The sequence below is a fragment of the Rattus rattus genome, chromosome 9, assembly GCF_011064425.1.
Source record: "Rattus rattus isolate New Zealand chromosome 9, Rrattus_CSIRO_v1, whole genome shotgun sequence".
NCBI lineage: Eukaryota > Metazoa > Chordata > Mammalia > Rodentia > Muridae > Rattus > Rattus rattus.
Genome location: NC_046162.1, coordinates 49,843,792 through 49,861,580, shown reverse-complemented (window position 1 = coordinate 49,861,580; position 17,789 = coordinate 49,843,792). Strand labels below are relative to the sequence as shown.

Below are 17,789 nucleotides of genomic sequence, written 5' to 3'. Positions count from 1 at the left end.
TTGTACGTTTTACGGCGCGTGCGATGGTTACGTACACATTGTGAAATGACTGCTGTAATTAAAAAATTAACACGTCTACATCTCATCTAGTCACCATCTCATTCCATGTATAACTATTATTGTTTATATTTATTATGAATATTTTATAATGGAAACTTCTTTTGGGGGGCTTTCAAAACAAGGTTTCTTTGTGTATCCCTGGCTGTCTTGGAACTTGCTCTGCTGACTAGGCTGGCCTCAAATTCACAGAGATCCATTCTCTGTCTCCCAAGTGCTGGGATTAAAGGCATGCGCCACCATCACCTGGCATTATAATGAATACTTATTTGATACGAAAACACTTTAATTCTCTTAGTAAATTTAGGATATACATTATTATGAACTGTGCTGTGTCCCTGATTCTCAGTCATAAGTGAGGTCTTGTATACTTTGACCAATATTTCTCCTTTTCTTCCAACACCTCTAAATAATGGTTAGTTCTTGTCAACATGCTATAAAGTAGCATCTGCTAAGGGGAATTGAGCTAAACAATGACGTCCATCAGACCGCTCTGAGGTGTTCCTCTGTGGCTCTTTTCTTTTCTCTTCTCTTCTTTTGTAAGAGGGTTTCTCTGTATAGCCCTGGCTATCCTGGAATTCACTCCATAGAGCAGGCTGACCTCGAACTGCCTGTCTTTGGAGCATTTTCTTCTCTGGCGATTTGATGTGAGAAGGCTGTTTCCTGAGTCTTCTCCTGTGTGAATTCCTGCCCTGACTCCCCTCAATGGTGGATATAAGCCAACAAAACAACAACAACAACAACAACAACAACAACAACAAAAAACCAACATCAACAACAAAAAAACCTCTCTTCCCCAAGCTGCCCAGAGTCAGAGTTCCATTATAGCAACAGCAAATCAGACTAGGACATAGCAGCTCCCAGGAGCCACCATTCACTGTTAGACATTCAGCTTTTCTTCAGGTCTCATATAAGGTGGAAAACAATTAAGAAGATGACCTGGTGTCAATCATCTCTGGCCTACACACACACACACACACACACACACACACACACACACACAGAGAGAGAGAGAGAGAGGGAGAGAGAGAGAGAGAGAGAGAGAGAGAGAGAGAGAGAGAGAGAGAGAGAGAGATAGCACAGGTTTGTTTCTAGCACACACACACACACCAACTACAGAGCTCCGGAGAGTTCTATGAGATGAGTCAGGTGACATACACCCTTTCTCGCTGAGACAAGGTTCTACACAGCCTATGCTGGCACTGAGCTCCCGGAGACATGCTTATCTCTGACTTCTAACTACTGGAATTCAAGGTGTGAACCAACCATGCTGTCTAGGAAAGCCTCAGGGGAACCCCACACCAACCATCCTGAACAAGCCTTCCTGGTTTCTTCTCTGAGACTTGAGTGCCCCCACCTTCCTGGTCCCTGCTTCCGTGCCCCTTCTCCACTCTGACACTCCTGTCATACAGAGTGGGTCCAGGAAAGGGAAAGAAGGCAGCCGATGGCATTCTTTTACATTATCCAAAGTTACGTTCTCTCTGAAAGTCTGAGAAGGTCTCAGAGGAGGTCTGCATTAGGGAAAGAACACCCATGATCTCAAAGGAGAATCCTCCATGACCAGAACTGAACTCCAAGCCTAAGGGTACAGGAGACTAAGGATGGACAGAGCCTTGGCACAGCCCCTGCCCCCAGCACCACAGTCTTCTTGGAGACCTTGTCCAAAATTGTGTGAACCCAGAGTTTGGAAGCTCTAGTTTGTGTCCCTGTTGAGGCCTATGCAAGACATCTCGGAAGTGTTAGGAAATGACTTATTAGATTTCACAGGACAAAGGTCCCCCTGTCACATCAGAAAACGGCAGATAGCAATGACCACACTCAGAGAGGAAAGTTCCAGTCTCCCTGCAAGTAGAGACAGGTGGGTATTCAACTTACTAATTAGAAGAGTAAATGTTACATTATCTGCCTTGAAATCATGTTCTATGACCACACACTTAGAATTACACGGCTAATAATGTCATGATAATGTCTGATGAGTAAATGCCTCAAGAAACTTATATGAGTCTATATAGCCCTGTGCCATACACAAGCTCCAAGCAACACGGCAAAGACGGTAGAGACATCATCCAAAAAGAAAAAAAAAAAAAAAGTGACTGTAAAGTGAGGCGTTTTGACATGGGAGAAAGAAAAGGGATGGAAGTGTAACGTTTAGAAAAAGTCTTAAGAAGCATCTTAGCTATGGAATAATGCAAGGGTCGCTGTGCTCGACCACATCCACGGGGCACAACCCAGTGAGAAATGCTTTGATCCAGAGGTTAAAAGCTGCAGACACAGGTCACGGCAAAGTGGGAGTTGGCTCCTGACACAGACAGCAGGCACTGGAAGTCTGGCCCAGGAGAGGTTAGCTTCGAAGGTCCTAGACAAAGAAAAGGCACTGTTCCTTCTTGTGCCGTATGTAGGTAGATGATAGCATCGGAGGGTGGATTTAAAATATGATGTTGAGGGGCTGGGGATTTAGCTCAGCGGTAGAGCGCTTACCTAGGAAGCGCAAGGCCCTGGGTTCGATCCCCAGCTCCGAAAAAAAGAACCAAAAAAAAAAAATATGATGTTGAATTCTCTCTATTAAAATGTAAGGAAAGAAGCTGGGCATGGTGGCACACACCTTTAGTCCCAGCACTCCAGAGGCAGAGGCAGACAGATCTCTGTGAGTTCTAAGCTAGCATGGCCTACATAGTAAAATCAATCTCTCTCTCTCTCTCTCTCTCTCTCTCTCTCTCTCTCTCTCTCTCTCTCTCGAAGACAGATGTGTGTGTGTGTGTGTGTGTGTGTGTGTGTGTGTGTGTGTGAGAGAGAGAGAGAGAGAGAGAGAGAGAGAGAGAGAGAGAGAGAGAGAGATCCTAGAGAATGTATATCAGGCAACATGTAAGTTCTCATCTGTTTCCAAGTAATGAAGCTGGCCCAAGTCTTGTATAGGTTTGTAGATTGACACAAGATCCTTAGAGACAGAAATATGTTAACCCTGAGTTCAATGCTCAGCACTACAGGGAACAATTAAAGATTAACTGTATCTTCTCAATATACTACATGTGCTTAAAAACTGAAAAATGAGGGGGAAGCAGGACTTGGAAATGAGCATCCTGGTAGAAACCGAGGAAGCAATGGGTAAGAAATGGGAGAGGGGTGGCTGGAGAGATGGCTCAGTGGTTAAGAGCACTGACTGCTCTTCCAGAGGTCCTGAGTTCAAATCCCAGCAACCACATGGTGGCTCACAACCATCTGTAATGAGATCCGATGCCCTCTTCCAGTGTGCATGAAGACAGCTACAGTGTACTCATATATAATAAATAAATAAATCTTAAAAAAAAAAAGAAATGGGAGAGGGGTTCATGACTCCATTCCATCATGAATAATAGTAAGTTAACACACAGAGGGGGCTGTGTGTCACACATCTCATCATTAAGCTTAAGTAGCAAATCAGATTCTTTTTCTTAGTGTTTCTCTCTCTCTCTCTCTCTCTCTCTCTCTCTCTCACACACACACACACACACACACACACACACACACAACCTCACAGCACACCAAAGTGGCAGAAAACTAGTCATAAGGCACTAGAGAAGAGGTTTTGAATTAAGGATTCACCTAGTAGATACGAACCAAACTATTTGAGAAGGCAAAACATTACCTACAAAAATGTGTGTGGAGAGGGCCACAGCCTACTGCCACGAACCAAGGGGAATGTACAGAAAAAGGTGACCCCAAGACATGGAAAGGAAGGGGCGCTATCACTTGACAGACACCCAACCAAGAACATGGAATTTCTAGGCAGGAGTGGGCCTGGAAAATGTGCAGTGGTAATCCACTAAGGACCTCAGGCTTTGGAGGCCTGAAGGTGTGACCTAGAAAGCCTCAGACTCTCCCTTCCTGCAAGTAGCAGCACCCTAGACCCAGAAAACAGATCCTCCTGGCCCTAGCCACCAAATCATAACGTCTTAGTTCACAAAACCCTAGTTAGGGACTTGTACAAGTGACGACGCCTGAGTCCTGAACCGCTTTCCCATTGTTCACAAAGTCCCTACCAAGCACGGCTCTAACTGCTGTTCATGACTTTCCTTTTCTGAGACCCAAGCCCAGGTAACTTAGGAAGAAAACCCAACCTGGGATCCACTAAAGAAAGGCTCACTCTCCTTTTCTGGAAGAAATAAACGCATGACACCTACCTATTCCTGCTGGACCCCTGATTCTATACTGCACCCCCATATCCACAGTGGTACTCTGCACCCACCATCTGAACGAGGTTGGACAAAATGAGGCATTCACTGTCCTTGGTCTCCCTCAAGATGTGTGGCCCATGACATTTTGTGTATTTGAAACCTTAACGATGTTCAGGTGAGTGGAAGAGCCGATGAGGGCGGGGAAGAAGGGAGGGGTGGGGTTGTAAGTCTGGAAAGGCTCTCTTTTTAGGCTCAAGGCAGCCTGGGAATCCCAGGGGGGCGGGGGTTGTGGTATTGAAGAGATGATTTCAAAAGAGGTACAGAGCAAGGACTGGGGGTGTTTGGGGACCACAGATGGCCTAGCAGGTGGGCATCCTCCAGGCCCTCCCAGGCTCACCTGCTACAAGCATTCCTCTCCGCCCAAAAAAGACACCTTTCCCTCCTCCTTTTGAAAAATGGTTTCGGGGTTGGGGATTTAGCTCAGCGGTAGAGCGCTTGCCTAGGGAGCGCAAGGCCCTGGGTTCGGTCCCCAGCTCCGGGGGGGGGGGGGGATGGTTTCAATCCCTTTGCAAGCCCAGAGACCTGGGAAGGGCCCTAAGTCTCCTTAGCTCCGGCCTGGAGGCTCTTGCATGAGGGATTCTCTATAAGTCTAGAGAGTCCCCTTCCTTATCTAAGCTCTAAGCCTCTCCCTCCCATCCCCAACCCTCCAGCCAGGGCCTCACGCTGTAGCAGATCCAAAAGTAAACCCTGCTCTTGGGCTGGGCTAGCAGGTTCAGGCTCGTCTGGGGCGGGGACTTGGGAGTGCCTTTGAGTTGTGAGGGCGGGGACACAGGTCCATCTTTTTAAAGCCTTGGACCTGGCCCTGAGGCGACGGTGGCCCTGGGCGGTCTTCGCATTGAACTTGACTTGGATCGCCTGCTGAGGCCAGAGGGCGCCATGGGCCGCTACCGCGTCCGCGTGGTCACTGGGACCTGGCTCTTCTCGGGATCCGTCAACCTGGTGCGTCTGTGGCTGGTCGGGGCGCACAGGGAGGCGAAGCTGCAGCTGCAGCTGCGGCCAGCGCGGGGCAAGGTCAGTGAGCAAGAGCTGGGGCTCTCCAGTGTCCGAGTTGGAAGTAGGAGGTTGGCAAGGGACAGGAGGCTAGGGACTGTGATAGTACGACCACGATGGCGTTTTGTGGAGGTGGAACGTCGGGAGGGATGTCAATTACGGGCCAGGATGGTCTCCTTTCCCAGACCCCGACCCAGGCAGCTTCTGAGTCGGTATAAATACAGGACTTGTGGTCAGACGAAGCTCCTCCAAGTTCCAGTGTGGTGGGAGCTCAGAGAACGGAATGAAACGGGTGATGATCATATCATCAGCTCAAATCTCTGGTCAGCGCTCTGTAGACTCTGGTCTTCCCTCAGAAATGGAACACCTTAGACCTACCAGACAGGTTGGGGGTGTAAGAGGGAAGGAGAGCAGGGGCGAGATGTGTTCTTTGACGGCTGCGGTAAACTGAGGCTCCACAAAGGGGAGGCTCCGCCACCGAAAGTCTTCTCCCAATCCCTTCTACTAATTGTGGTCCCCGCAGGAGGAGGAGTTTGATTTCGATGTTGCCGAGGACTTGGGGCCACTGCAGTTCGTGAAACTGCACAAAGAGCACACAGTTGTGGACGACGCCTGGTTCTGCAACCTCATCACAGTTCAGGGGCCCGGGACGAGCGCAGAGGCTGTCTTCCCCTGCTACCGCTGGGTGCAGGGAGAGGGAATCCTGAGACTGCCGGAGGGGACAGGTGAGCAGGCAGCATCCTACCCTGGGGAAGTGGACCGAGCAGGGGGAGTTGGGGGGAATAGGGCTACGATGCTGGCGACGATGGGGTGGGGGAATAGGGCTAAAGAAGAGGAGAGGGAAAGAACATAGAGGAAGGTCAGCACACACGCACGGTACAGTGAGTTCCCAGGGCACAAGTGAGGAACTGAAGTTATGTTCCCTCTTTAATTCTAGAGGGGAGTAAGAGATCTGAAGACTGTTTTCCTAGATAGGAAGTAGGTCATGGAGCCGGGGAGACAGACAGACAGACAGACAGACAGACAGACACACACACACACACACACACACACACACACACACACACACACACGGGGAAGCAAAGAAAAACAGGAGTTCTGTGATTCATTACAAGTGAGGACAGGGACGGTGAAGGGCTCACAGAACAAGGGCTGGCCAATGAGTGACGGTCGGGGAGGAAGTTCTGATGGGCAGCTAATTTGATTGGATCGTGAGGACCACCTGGCATGCAAAAGAGTTGTAAAACTTCACATTTTTACCGTGGGAAATGAGAAAGAGATGTCCAGAGGCAAGTGAAAGCCGGGTGGGAAGGGCAGGAGGGAACACCTGGAAACAGCTGGATCCAAATGAGGTGACACCTGAGACAGGTCAGTAGCTGTAGAGCGGTGATCAGCTCCGGAAGTGAAGCCGGCGATTTAAGTATGGCTGACCATGAGCGGATGAAGTTTAGGGTGTGAGATTAGCCAAAGCAACAAGTAGCAATAGGTGTGGTGTCGGTGACAAAGCTTTCATCACCTTAATTATTGTGATTCTCCCCCCACCCCATCCCCACACACACTTTAGAGATTGATAGAGTCAGGTAGGAGAGTATGAGTTTAAGGAACAGGGAAACATGGCAGATATAGGATTCTGGTCCGGAAGAGAAAGATGATGGTTAAAGTAAGTGAAATTGTGAGCTCAAACCGGCCAGAACCGGATGAATGTGTCTGGGGATCAGTAAAGGGAGGCAAAGCCAAAGATAAGCCCACTGAGCCCAGCAGAAAACATGGACTTCGGCTACAGAGAGAGACAGAGAGAGAGGGACAAGCGAAGCGGAAGAGTGCTCAGAACAAGACAAGGTGTGCAGCTAATTCTAACCTTCCCCAGCCCGTCTGGCAGGAGACAATGCCTTGGATGTCTTCCAGAAGCATCGAGAGAAGGAACTGAAGGAAAGACAACAGACCTACCGGTAACCACCTATCCACAGACCTCTCGACTGTCCACCCCCTCTTCCCACCCCACATCCATCACTGATCTCAACACTCTCTCTGAAGTGTTGTCCCCAACTTGTAGCTGGGCCACCTGGAAGCAAGGCTTACCTCAGACAATAGCAGCGGACTGTAAGGATGACCTCCCTCCAAACATGAGATTCCATGAGGAGAAGAGACTGGACTTTGAATGGACGCTGAAGGCGGGGTAAGGAGAGGGTTGATGCTCATGGGATAGGGGCTGGGAGATCCAAGCATGGAGGTCTACAGTGAGGAGTTGAGGGTCAGGTGATGGGTTCATGTCTTAACACCCATCCTAGGGTTCTGGAAATGGGCCTCAAACGTGTTTATACCCTCCTGAGAAGCTGGAACCGTCTGGAAGACTTTGATCAGATCTTCTGGGGCCAGAAGAGTGCCTTGGCTGGTCAGTGGCTTCCCCAGATCACCATAACCTCCTAGTGGCCCCTTTTCATTACAAACCATGGTCCCCATGGGTCCTTGCCACATTAAGATATACTATGTCTGATATTCTCAGAGGCCTCGAAAGTGACAAAAAAATGGGCTGAGCATAGGATAGCATCTAAATCCCTGGGGTTCAATGCAAAGAACAGAAACATCTAAGCTGTGGTAAATCTTGTCCTTTCTCTGTCCCCTGACCCCACCCCAGAGAAGGTTCACCAGCGTTGGCAGGAAGATGAGCTCTTTGGCTACCAGTTCCTCAATGGCGCCAACCCCATGCTGTTGAGACGCTCCACCTCTCTGCCCTCCAGACTGGTACTGCCCCCTGGGACAGAGGAGCTTCAAGCGCAGCTGGAGAAAGAACTCAAGGTAACTTCCTCCTGCCGGCATCATTCTCTTGTTACTGGTGTGTAAGAACTCCTGGGGAGGCTGAGACATGACACTGAGTGAGGAAAAAGAAGTATCCCTCGGTGCATGCTCAATCTAGTGAGAAAAGGTTCCAAAAATGGCACTGTTGTGTAAAAGCTACAAGGAACTCCTGTATGCACAGGGGAAAAACATGGAGTTCGAGGGCAGAGGCTGGGTTCAGAGACGTTAGCTGGAACAATGACATTCTTGCTGAAGTTTTTTTTCTGGATTCTAGTGGCCGTGGCAGATGAAACAGGAAACCCTGTGCTGTAGGAGATGCAGGAGGTTTTCTGGGAAATGTTTAGAGATACAAGTATGAGGAGTAGCCACCAGGAGGGTAACTGCACACTGTGTTCAGTGGCAGTGGCAGCTCTGGAAGCTGGTGGAATATTCCTCAGGGTGGGTGAGATTCTTATGGAGCTGATGAGGGATTGCTGAGGCAGTGGAAGCTGACGGCAGAGAGACCACTTAGGAAGGAGAAGACGGGGGACTGGCCATCTGGACACTGAGTCAGGTAGATAGTGCCTGTGATACAAATTGGATTGAGCAGGCCCATTCTGTACCTGGATGTACATGTATCCCCACATGAGATCTACACGATATCTCATCAGGCTGGGTTTGGTTTGGTTTTGACTTAAGATTGGAAGAACCGAACCAACCAGGAACAATAACTCTGCAAGAGGACTCTGGGACTGGTGGGAGGACGGTGAATGAAGCTGAAATCAACTTCTTTAAACGCCTTAACCTTTGTCTCGGCCCCTCTGTTTCTGTGTGAACTTTGACTCTAAGAGTGGATGTGTTCCTTTCTCCAGGATGGATGCCTGTTTGAGGCTGACTTTATTCTGCTGGATGGAATTCCAGCTAATGTGATCCGAGGAGAACAGCAGTACCTGGCTGCCCCTCTTGTCATGTTGAGGATGGACCCCAGTGGGAAGCTGCTCCCCATGGCTATCCAGGTAAGGCTTCCTAGGTGTCTCTCTCCTGATGCTGCTTCCGGGTGCTTGGTTCCCAGGCCCCGTCTCTACTGAGACCCACCCTCATTTCACAGTCCAGTCCCCCTGACTCATCCAAATAAAAGTGTCTAATCATGAGTCACAGAAGCAGCTGGGTGTGGTGGTGCACACTCGTCATCCCAACACTCTGGAGGCAGGAGGATCTTGAGTTCAAGACTCCCCGAGGATACCTGACAAGTTTCAGGCCAGCCTGAGCGATATAGTAAGATCTTAGACCAAACAAAACCAAATGTCCTCTGGAGTCCTCATCCCATTATCAGCAGCTCTAGAATGTTCTGTGCTTCTGAATCACCTCAAGTGCTTGTTAAAAACAGGCTTCTGGGCCGGGGGTGTAGCTCAGTGCTCAGCGCTCAGTGCTCAGCGCTTACCTAACATGCACGAGGCCCTGGGTGGCGCAGTAGAGGGAAGGAAGTTTGTTAAGTCCTACCCAAGACTTTCTCATTCAGTGTGTCTGAAGTGGGGTCTAAGAAAGTGCTTTCTTTACACGTTCCAAATTAAGTAGCTAGGACCACACCGAGAACCACGTTTAATCTCGGCGTCCTCTGCTCCTAAACTTCCACGGTCACCTGACTGTTTCTTCACCCACTGCTCCCACCAACCATGGATGAGCACTGTCAGTATCTTACACATCCATCTCTGCCCTTCACTGTGTGGCTTGACTGGCCTGGAATTCACCGTGTAAACCAGGCTAGCCTTGAACCCATGGAGACCCTCCTGCCTTTGCTTCCTGAATGTTAAAGCAGTGCACACCACACCAGCTCACACCGTCAGCCCTTGCTCTCTCTCACCACTTACCTCACAGCCTCACGACCCCACACACCCACTCCTAGGACCTCCTTCCTGGACGCCCTGCTTCCCATCTCCAGAACCCAGCCTGCCCCTCGTGGTACTATGCCTAGAAAAGCAGAGGGACAGGTCTCTCATCACTTCCGCTCGAGTGTCAGCCTCTGGAAGGAGATGGTTCTGTTGAGTCATCAACGTCCCCAGGAACTGTGACTATGTCACACACAGAGTAGGAGATCAGTCACTACTCAATTTCTATTTCTCCCAGATTCAGCCTCCCAATCCCAGCTCCCCAGCTCCAACATTGTTCCTGCCCTCAGATCCTCCACTTGCCTGGCTCTTGGCTAAGATCTGGGTCCGAAATTCAGATTTCCAACTGCAGGAGCTCCAATTCCATTTGCTGAACACTCATCTGGTGGCCGAGGTCATCGCTGTTGCCACCATGAGGTGCCTCCCAGGACTACACCCTATCTTTAAGGTACAGACTTGCCCCTCCGTCCCATCTCTCTTAGTCCCAAATGAGCTATTTGGAAATAGAGTACCTAACTGGACCTGCAACTCACCATTTTGTCTAGACTGGCTGGCCAGCAAGTCCCTGGAATCCACCTGTCTCCACACCCCCACAACTCAAAGGAGGTAGATACAACATCAAAAATCCTTATAGCAATCTGTAAGAGAAGCTGGGCACAGAAAACTGTATCGACACCTTGGAAATTATTTTAACATCTCTTTGGGAATATTATAAGTGAGATCTCTGAAAATCTCAAACATCTGGCAGTTTCACAAGGGTTCACAACATAGCTGAACTATTGTCAGATGGGAGTGGAGGGGGTTTTATTCCTACCTAAGAAAATTTAGTATTTAGCAAGGAAGACAGGTGGGTCTGTCTTCCCAACTGGGGATGGAGGTGGTGGCTGGTGGATCAAATGCTTGCTGCTCAGGCCTGAGGACCTGAGTTTGGATCCCCAGCACCCATGCCAAGTCCAAATGTGGCACATCTGTAGCCCCAGCAGGGTGATGGAGGGAGGAGAGAGAGAGGAGGAAACTTCCTTTGGCTTCCACGTGGGCACCATGACTCACACATCCCCACATACTCACAAGCAAATAAAACAATAAAAATGATCTGAAAAATCTTGACATTTCACACCTAGAGAATTATGCCAGAGATCCCCAAAATTGGTGCAAGCTAAAAGAATGTGATCGTCAGAGCTAGTTCAAGGGCCAAAGGTGTCTGGTTTTAGCCGCATGGTGTATATAAAGTGTTGGCAGGGTATCCAAGTGAGGTGTGTGGCAAGGACAATTAAATCGCTCCAGCTGGATGCTTCTGACTGCCCAAGCCTGGCCAACATAGCTATGACCCCTTTGGGTAACACAGTCTGATTAATAGTAACTTGGATTTTATTTACTGCATGAGGCCATCTGTCTTCTAGCCGATGTGTACAGTCACAGCCGCTAGCCACACATGAAGTTCTCCTTTCTGCCTCAGCCTCCTGTCTCCACCCATCCTAACAACTACATCCCATGGCAAATGGCTTCATCTCACAGGACACACAGGAGGGCCTCCTTACTGTGACTAATTTGGTCTTTATGATTGTCAGAGTCTAAATTTCAAATCTTACCTGGACATTTCCCAAATGTCTACTCTTTTCATTTTGTTTTGCTTTGGGCTGGCCTCAAACTCTCTATACCCAAAGATTTCCTTAAACTTCTCTGGTCCTCCTGTGTCCGTCTCCCACACCCAGCTTATGGGGTGCTGGGAATTGAACCTGGGGGCTTTATATATGCTATCCTAGCATTTTCCCAACTGAGCTGCATCTCCAGCCTAGATGTGAACATTTTTAAAATGATGAGAGGTCTCTGGTGGGTTTGTTAAGGGATAAATGACATAAATTATAACGTGACACACACTAAATGCTATACAAAAAGTTCTAGCAATTGTTGTTAGGGGTTCTTTCCAGGCATCTTTTCTCCTCATGTGGACTTGGGGCTATGTCATTCTGAATCTTGTGTGAATTTTTCAAGAAATATCAGATCAGTGTGAACTACTTTGATATCTCAAAATCGGAGAGCGCGCTGAGTCATGCCTATGTTTGGCATAAGCAGTTCAGATAAATGCCAAGATTAGACGAAGCATGAATATTAACTGTGTGAAGAGGGAGACAGGAGAAAGTATGTGAGAATGAGGTGGCATTTTGTAACAGCCAAGGAAAAGGAGAGGGGAGGCCAACTGCACCAACAAGGCCGGGGGCAGGATGGATGGCAACACCTCTGCCGTGTAAGCAGACAGCTTCATATACCCTCCCCTCCAGGCACTCCCGAAGAAACCCAAGAGTCAAATAACCAAAGACTGGCGGTACAGTTTTGGTAAGGAATATACAGGCTAATTTAAACTATGCAGATATAAATGATAGACTATAATAAGGAAATCAAAAGGGGCTGAGAGCCCCTAGAAGACACCCACACTCAAGGTGGAAGGGAATGAACAACAGCTGTTAGTGGGGATCCTTTATGTAGACAAACACTTCACAGGTCACACACATTGCTACAGCTCCCCCAGATAAGAGCCTAGTATTGCCCCCTGTTGGCAGATGTGGGTATTGCAGATAAGACGTTGATTATCTTGGCCAAGTGTCTGTGTTACGGTAAGGTGTGGGTTGAAATCCTGGTCACTATTGGCTCTAAGTGGACAACTCCTGAGGAATTTAGAGAATATGAATGAGTGACCAGAGAAGCAAGAGTTCAGCCTGAATGAAAGCACCAAAGGGACAGGAGGACATTATGCTTGGTGCTGGGTGTCACCTTGGCATCAAGTCCTACAAGGAAGGTCTTGAGTACAGCCCCTCTAATCTCCACCCAGCTCCTAGTTCCACACATCCGTTACACTATGGAAATTAACACACGAAGCCGGACCCAGCTCATCTCAGATGGAGGAATATTTGATCAGGTAAGGGAGGTACAGAGCTACCTAATCTCCCAGCTCCCGTTGACAGTCTGAACACTTGGGGATGCTAGACTAATGCCCATAACAATCTCAAGCCTTGGCCTATGAGTCCTGTCCCTCACATGCATGGACAAATCTGAAAACTCCACCTCTGAGCCCACTATGGCCTTGGTTCTCTATCCTGGCTTCCACCTACCAAGAAGTGTCAACTCTCTTGTCCCAGGTAGTGAGCACAGGTGGAGGCGGCCATGTTCAGTTGCTCACTCGGGCAGTGGCTCAACTGACGTACTGCTCCCTCTGTCCTCCCGATGATCTGGCTACCCGAGGCCTGCTGAGAATCCCAAGTGCCCTCTACGCTCAGGACGCTTTGCAGCTCTGGGAGGTCACTGCCAGGTGAGTGAGGGAACCAGGGACTCAAAGGAAACGGATGAAATCTGGGTTGGGGCAAAAAGCATCTCCCCAAAGAGAGAAACTTAAGGACCAGGTGAGTCAGCTGTAAGGCTTAGAAACAAAGGGACCAGAGCAGAGGAGGGATCCAGACGAGGGCTGTCAGAGGGGAGGCTAGGGGATCTGGAGGAGTCAGGGGTTTGTCAGGAGTGATAGCAGCCAGGTGTAGAGTCGTAGAATTACTTTTATCTCCTTACATCAGTGTAGCCAAGCCCTGGGGTATAAATCACAGATGCTTATAGGATGAGCAAGGCCTTCATTTTGACGATACTGCAATAAACTAATTGGATATTTACATGAGAATTAAAACCTCGAAACACAAGTCTGATAGGATCTGGCCCAGGCACAGTGAGAGGCAGATGAGAGGCAGCCATGGAAAGGGGTGCAGAGGTGAGAGGAGGAGCCTTCTGCTCTCAGCTCAGCTTCCTTCTCTGGGCAGGTATGTGAACGGGATGGTCCATCTCTTCTACCAGAGTGACGATATTGTGAGGGGAGACCCAGAGCTGCAGGCCTGGTGTCGGGAGATCACTGAGGTGGGGCTGTGCCATGCCCAGGACAGAGGTAAGATCTGTCCCAGAGACAGTGCTCAGACAGAGACCCAGCAAGTGCCCCTCCCTAGACCCCAGGGACCGAACTCCCCAGTCACACCTTCCCTTCCGTTCATGAAAGTATCTGCCAAGCCTGCAAACACCCAGGAGCATCCTATATGCCCAGTTTGTGCTCATAAAGAGACCCGCCTGCCGCTCACACTCTGGTCGTCAATCATGTCCCTAACATGCTACAGCATGAGGCTCAACTAGTCCAGAGCCACGGCCAGCAAGTTCTACCCAGGCCCTGCTGAGGTTGACGGCCAGCACTCACGGTTCCCTGCCTGAAGACATAAATGGGGGAAGCCCTTCAGGTCCTACTATTTCTTCCTGTCTTCTTCCTGCCTGTCACTGTCCACACATGGAGGGCTCTGGCGTGCTGCACGTTTGCCAGGCTGCAAGGTCATTTCTAGGTGCCATCTCAACAGTATCTACATGCTATGCTCAAATCTGAACTCAGCACCCTGATCCTTGGGGCTCAGGTCAATCCTCTGGTTAACCTGGCCCTCCATTTCTACCTCCCTTACCAGCACTGAGGGTGCAACCATTATTTTCAGTCAACTTCTACCCATTTTCTCCTTTACACACTGAGAGAACTAGCCTTTCATGGGTTATCTAAGCAGGGTGTCCTCCTCTTGGCTTTGAGGGTCCCTCCATCTCAAGACTACCACCTTGCATCCCATCCACTGCTTCTTTATGGGGTAGGGACACCATCATGGCCAGACCCTGCAATGCAGGAACACTTGTACCCTGGAGAGATCATCTCCTTGAGAAAGCAAAGGGTTCACCACCCCGACCCTTCTAGGACCAAGCCTTCTCTAGTGTTTCTCAGTCCTCACTTTTAGGCTTCATGTGTTCAAAAAGACCCTCCTTCTCCCTGGCTGTTTCCTCAAGCAGTCTCTATGTCCTGAAATTTACAATAAATATTCAGTTTTTTAGTCTGTTTGAATTGAAATAATGAAGTGAGACAGACGGGGTTAAGTATCAGAGGTGTATTTCTCACCGTTCTGGACGCTGAAAGTCTGAGGTTGGGTGCCAGCGTGTTTGGGCTGTGGGGGACACTCTTCCAGGTTGCACAGGTGACTTTCGTGTCATCACATCTCTCTCATAAGGACACTGCCATTGCTCATGAGAGCTCCACCCTCATGACCTTATAACGTTCCAAAGACCCCTCACAGCCACACTGGTGGCTGATCTCAAAGTCCTAATGCAGGGGTGGAAGAAGAGCCAGCATTCATTCCACGGCGTAAACCTTGACTTTGACCCTCACAAAATAGCTCTCGGCCCCTCCTCGCTGTTCTCTCTCAAGGCTCAGAGCTCATTTTTGCCTAACTTTAACGGACTTAGAGAAAGTATGCTAAAATTGAAACAAGTAGTGGAATAGCAGCCAGGAACCCGAGTTCAAAGCTAGCCTCTGCTTTCCCTGCACAGGGTAATCTTGACTAGCAGTTTGATCTCCCCAGGTGTAATTGTATATGTACCAGCTCAAGTCCAAGTTCCCATGTGCACTGGAAATAAAGTTGCTTGAGGTGATTCAGGACTTTATTTTTACACAGGATTATCTAGCTGGGCCTCAAACCTACTATGTACCAGAGGCTGGCCTTGAACACATGCTCTTCCTGCCTCAACCTCCCAAGTGCTGGGGTTACAGGCATGCAACAGGACATCTCTTATTCTTTATTTTATAACAGAGAGACTGTCTAGAAAGAATCAAGAAATTCTTCACCGACTAGGGATAACTGATCACCCAGCCCCTAATCCTTTCATAATAACAATATCTATATTTGGGGGGCACTATTTAAACTTTTTGGTGTCTTTTTTTTTAAATTGAAGACCTCACTGTGTGGCCCCAGACAATGGTGCAGGCTGGGCTGGCCAGGGACCCCAATCCTCCTGCCTCAGCTGGGGCTACATGCATGCACCACTGCATCCACTGTGCAGATGGAAAAGCTAGAGTGTGGAGAGGTTAGGCAATGGGTCTAAAGTAATCAAGATAAGATGTAAGATGAGGCGGGTATTGAAACCCATATCTGATACAAATACGTCTACACAAACAAATACACACCCATTATAAAATACAGACCCGCTAAACCGTCTTTATTCCGTTCCTCTTTAAATCCTGCTCTTTCCCGGTCCAGGATTCCCTGTCTCCTTCCAGTCCCGGGCACAGCTCTGCCATTTCCTTACCATGTGTGTTTTCACATGCACTTCCCAGCATGCTGCCATCAACCAGGGCCAGGTGAGGAGAGCTGAAGGGAGGGGCGGGAATTCAAACCCTAACGCCTGGGTCCTAAAGCCAAGGCTTCCTTCTGCAGCTGGACTGGTACGGTTGGGTACCTAATGCTCCATGCACAATGAGGATGCCTCCACCAACCAGCAAGGACGATGTGACGATGGAGACCATCATGGGCTCACTCCCTGATGTTCAGAAGTCCTGTCTGCAGATGACCATCACGTGGCACCTGGGCCGCCTCCAGCCAGACATGGTGAGTAATGATCAAGGAGTGGGAAGTAACACGGGGGGGGGGGGCGTGTCGGTGCAAGGGGCTGGGCATCAGGAGCTCTGTCTTCCGACAGGGGCCTGAACGGTCCTTTCTGTCTCAGGTACCTCTAGGACACCACAAAGAAAAGTATTTCTCAGACCCAAGGACCAAAGCTGTGCTCAGCCAATTTCAAGCAGATCTGGAAATTTTGGAGAAAGAGATTACAGCCCGGAACCAGCAGCTTGACCTGCCCTACGAATACCTCAAGCCTAGCCGTATAGAGAACAGCATCACCATCTGAGGCGGAGCCACTGGGACCCAGAAGACTTCGTCAGCTCTAGGACTGCCACTACCCACTTGATTATGTGCCTTCTTATGTCTGCTGCTGAGACTCGAATTCCTCTCCTGACCAAACACATCAGCATTCTACTACGGGGCACTGAATGTTTTGCTGTTAAGAGGAACAGTTTAGTCTTTGGAGGACCACCCACTTTCTACCACAATTACTTAGCTCTCTCACTGTACCACTAAGGCAGCCACCGACATTATGTGTGTGTGACTACGTTCCAATAAAGCTTTAGGTATGGACACTGAGATATGAACTTTGCAAGTCACCGGGTAGTCTTTCCGCCTTGTTCTGCCATTTAAAAACAAAACAAAGCACTCCTTTAATCTCAGCACTTGGGAGGCAGATGCAGCAGATCTGAGTTCAAGGAGAGCCTGACCTACAGAGTGAGCTCCAGGACAGCCAGGGCTGAAACCCTGTCTCTACAAACAAAACAAAACAAGTACAAAAACAAAAGTGCTTTGCATGAGTTCAGGTTAGATTTGGTCTAACCTCAAACAAGCCTCAGACCCCATTTTCAAAACACCCAAGAGCAATGGCTGAGGAGAGGAAAATTGTATTTCTGGATGAAGTCAGCTACTTCAGCTAATTCTCCTTCGCCAGGAACCAGACCTCATGCTTGATGGCCAACGTTAAATTCCAGACTCTTCCCCTCCACCCCCTACTTTCCCATTTTGAACACGTACCCTAAATAGATCTAAATAAAGGTGTTGCTGGTCCCAAATAAAAACCATTTCACCAAGTTGCTTCCTTGCCCAACAGTCACAGACAAAAGAGAGGCAGGAAATCCTTGTTTCAATCCAGTACTCCCAGCTCACTTACACCCAGTAACAACTGTCTGCTTCCCAAGGTTCTCTTCCCCAACCCTTTGAAGAACAATATCCACAAGATGAAGAGAAAAAAAAAATGGTACAAGATTCCAGTCCATGACAGTGTTCTTCTGTTTGGTGCTGGGGTTTTGAGATTAAAATGTATTCTCTCAATAGTTCTGTGCCGTCCTTACTAGGATGGGTACACCAATCTCAAGTGCAAAATTCTTTTTCATCATTGGCCCTAAGCTGGAACCCCAGCCCTGGAGGGGAGAGAGTGTTCTTTA

The 17,789-nt window shown here is 48.9% G+C and overlaps 1 protein-coding gene across 1 annotated transcript; it reads left to right on the top strand.

The window, feature by feature from the left end:
* The first annotated feature begins 5,103 nt into the window (after positions 1-5,103).
* On the top strand, positions 5,104-17,417 carry Alox12 (arachidonate 12-lipoxygenase, 12S type). The gene is made up of 14 exons (XM_032913958.1): positions 5,104-5,279; positions 5,782-5,983; positions 7,126-7,207; positions 7,312-7,434; positions 7,547-7,650; positions 7,894-8,054; positions 8,906-9,049; positions 10,158-10,367; positions 12,747-12,833; positions 13,054-13,223; positions 13,717-13,838; positions 16,003-16,103; positions 16,180-16,350; positions 16,469-17,417. The coding sequence occupies exons 1-14, from the start codon at positions 5,145-5,147 to the stop codon at positions 16,646-16,648; spliced, it is 1,992 nt and encodes a 663-aa protein (XP_032769849.1). The 5' UTR covers positions 5,104-5,144; the 3' UTR covers positions 16,649-17,417.
* The last annotated feature ends 372 nt before the right edge of the window (positions 17,418-17,789 follow it).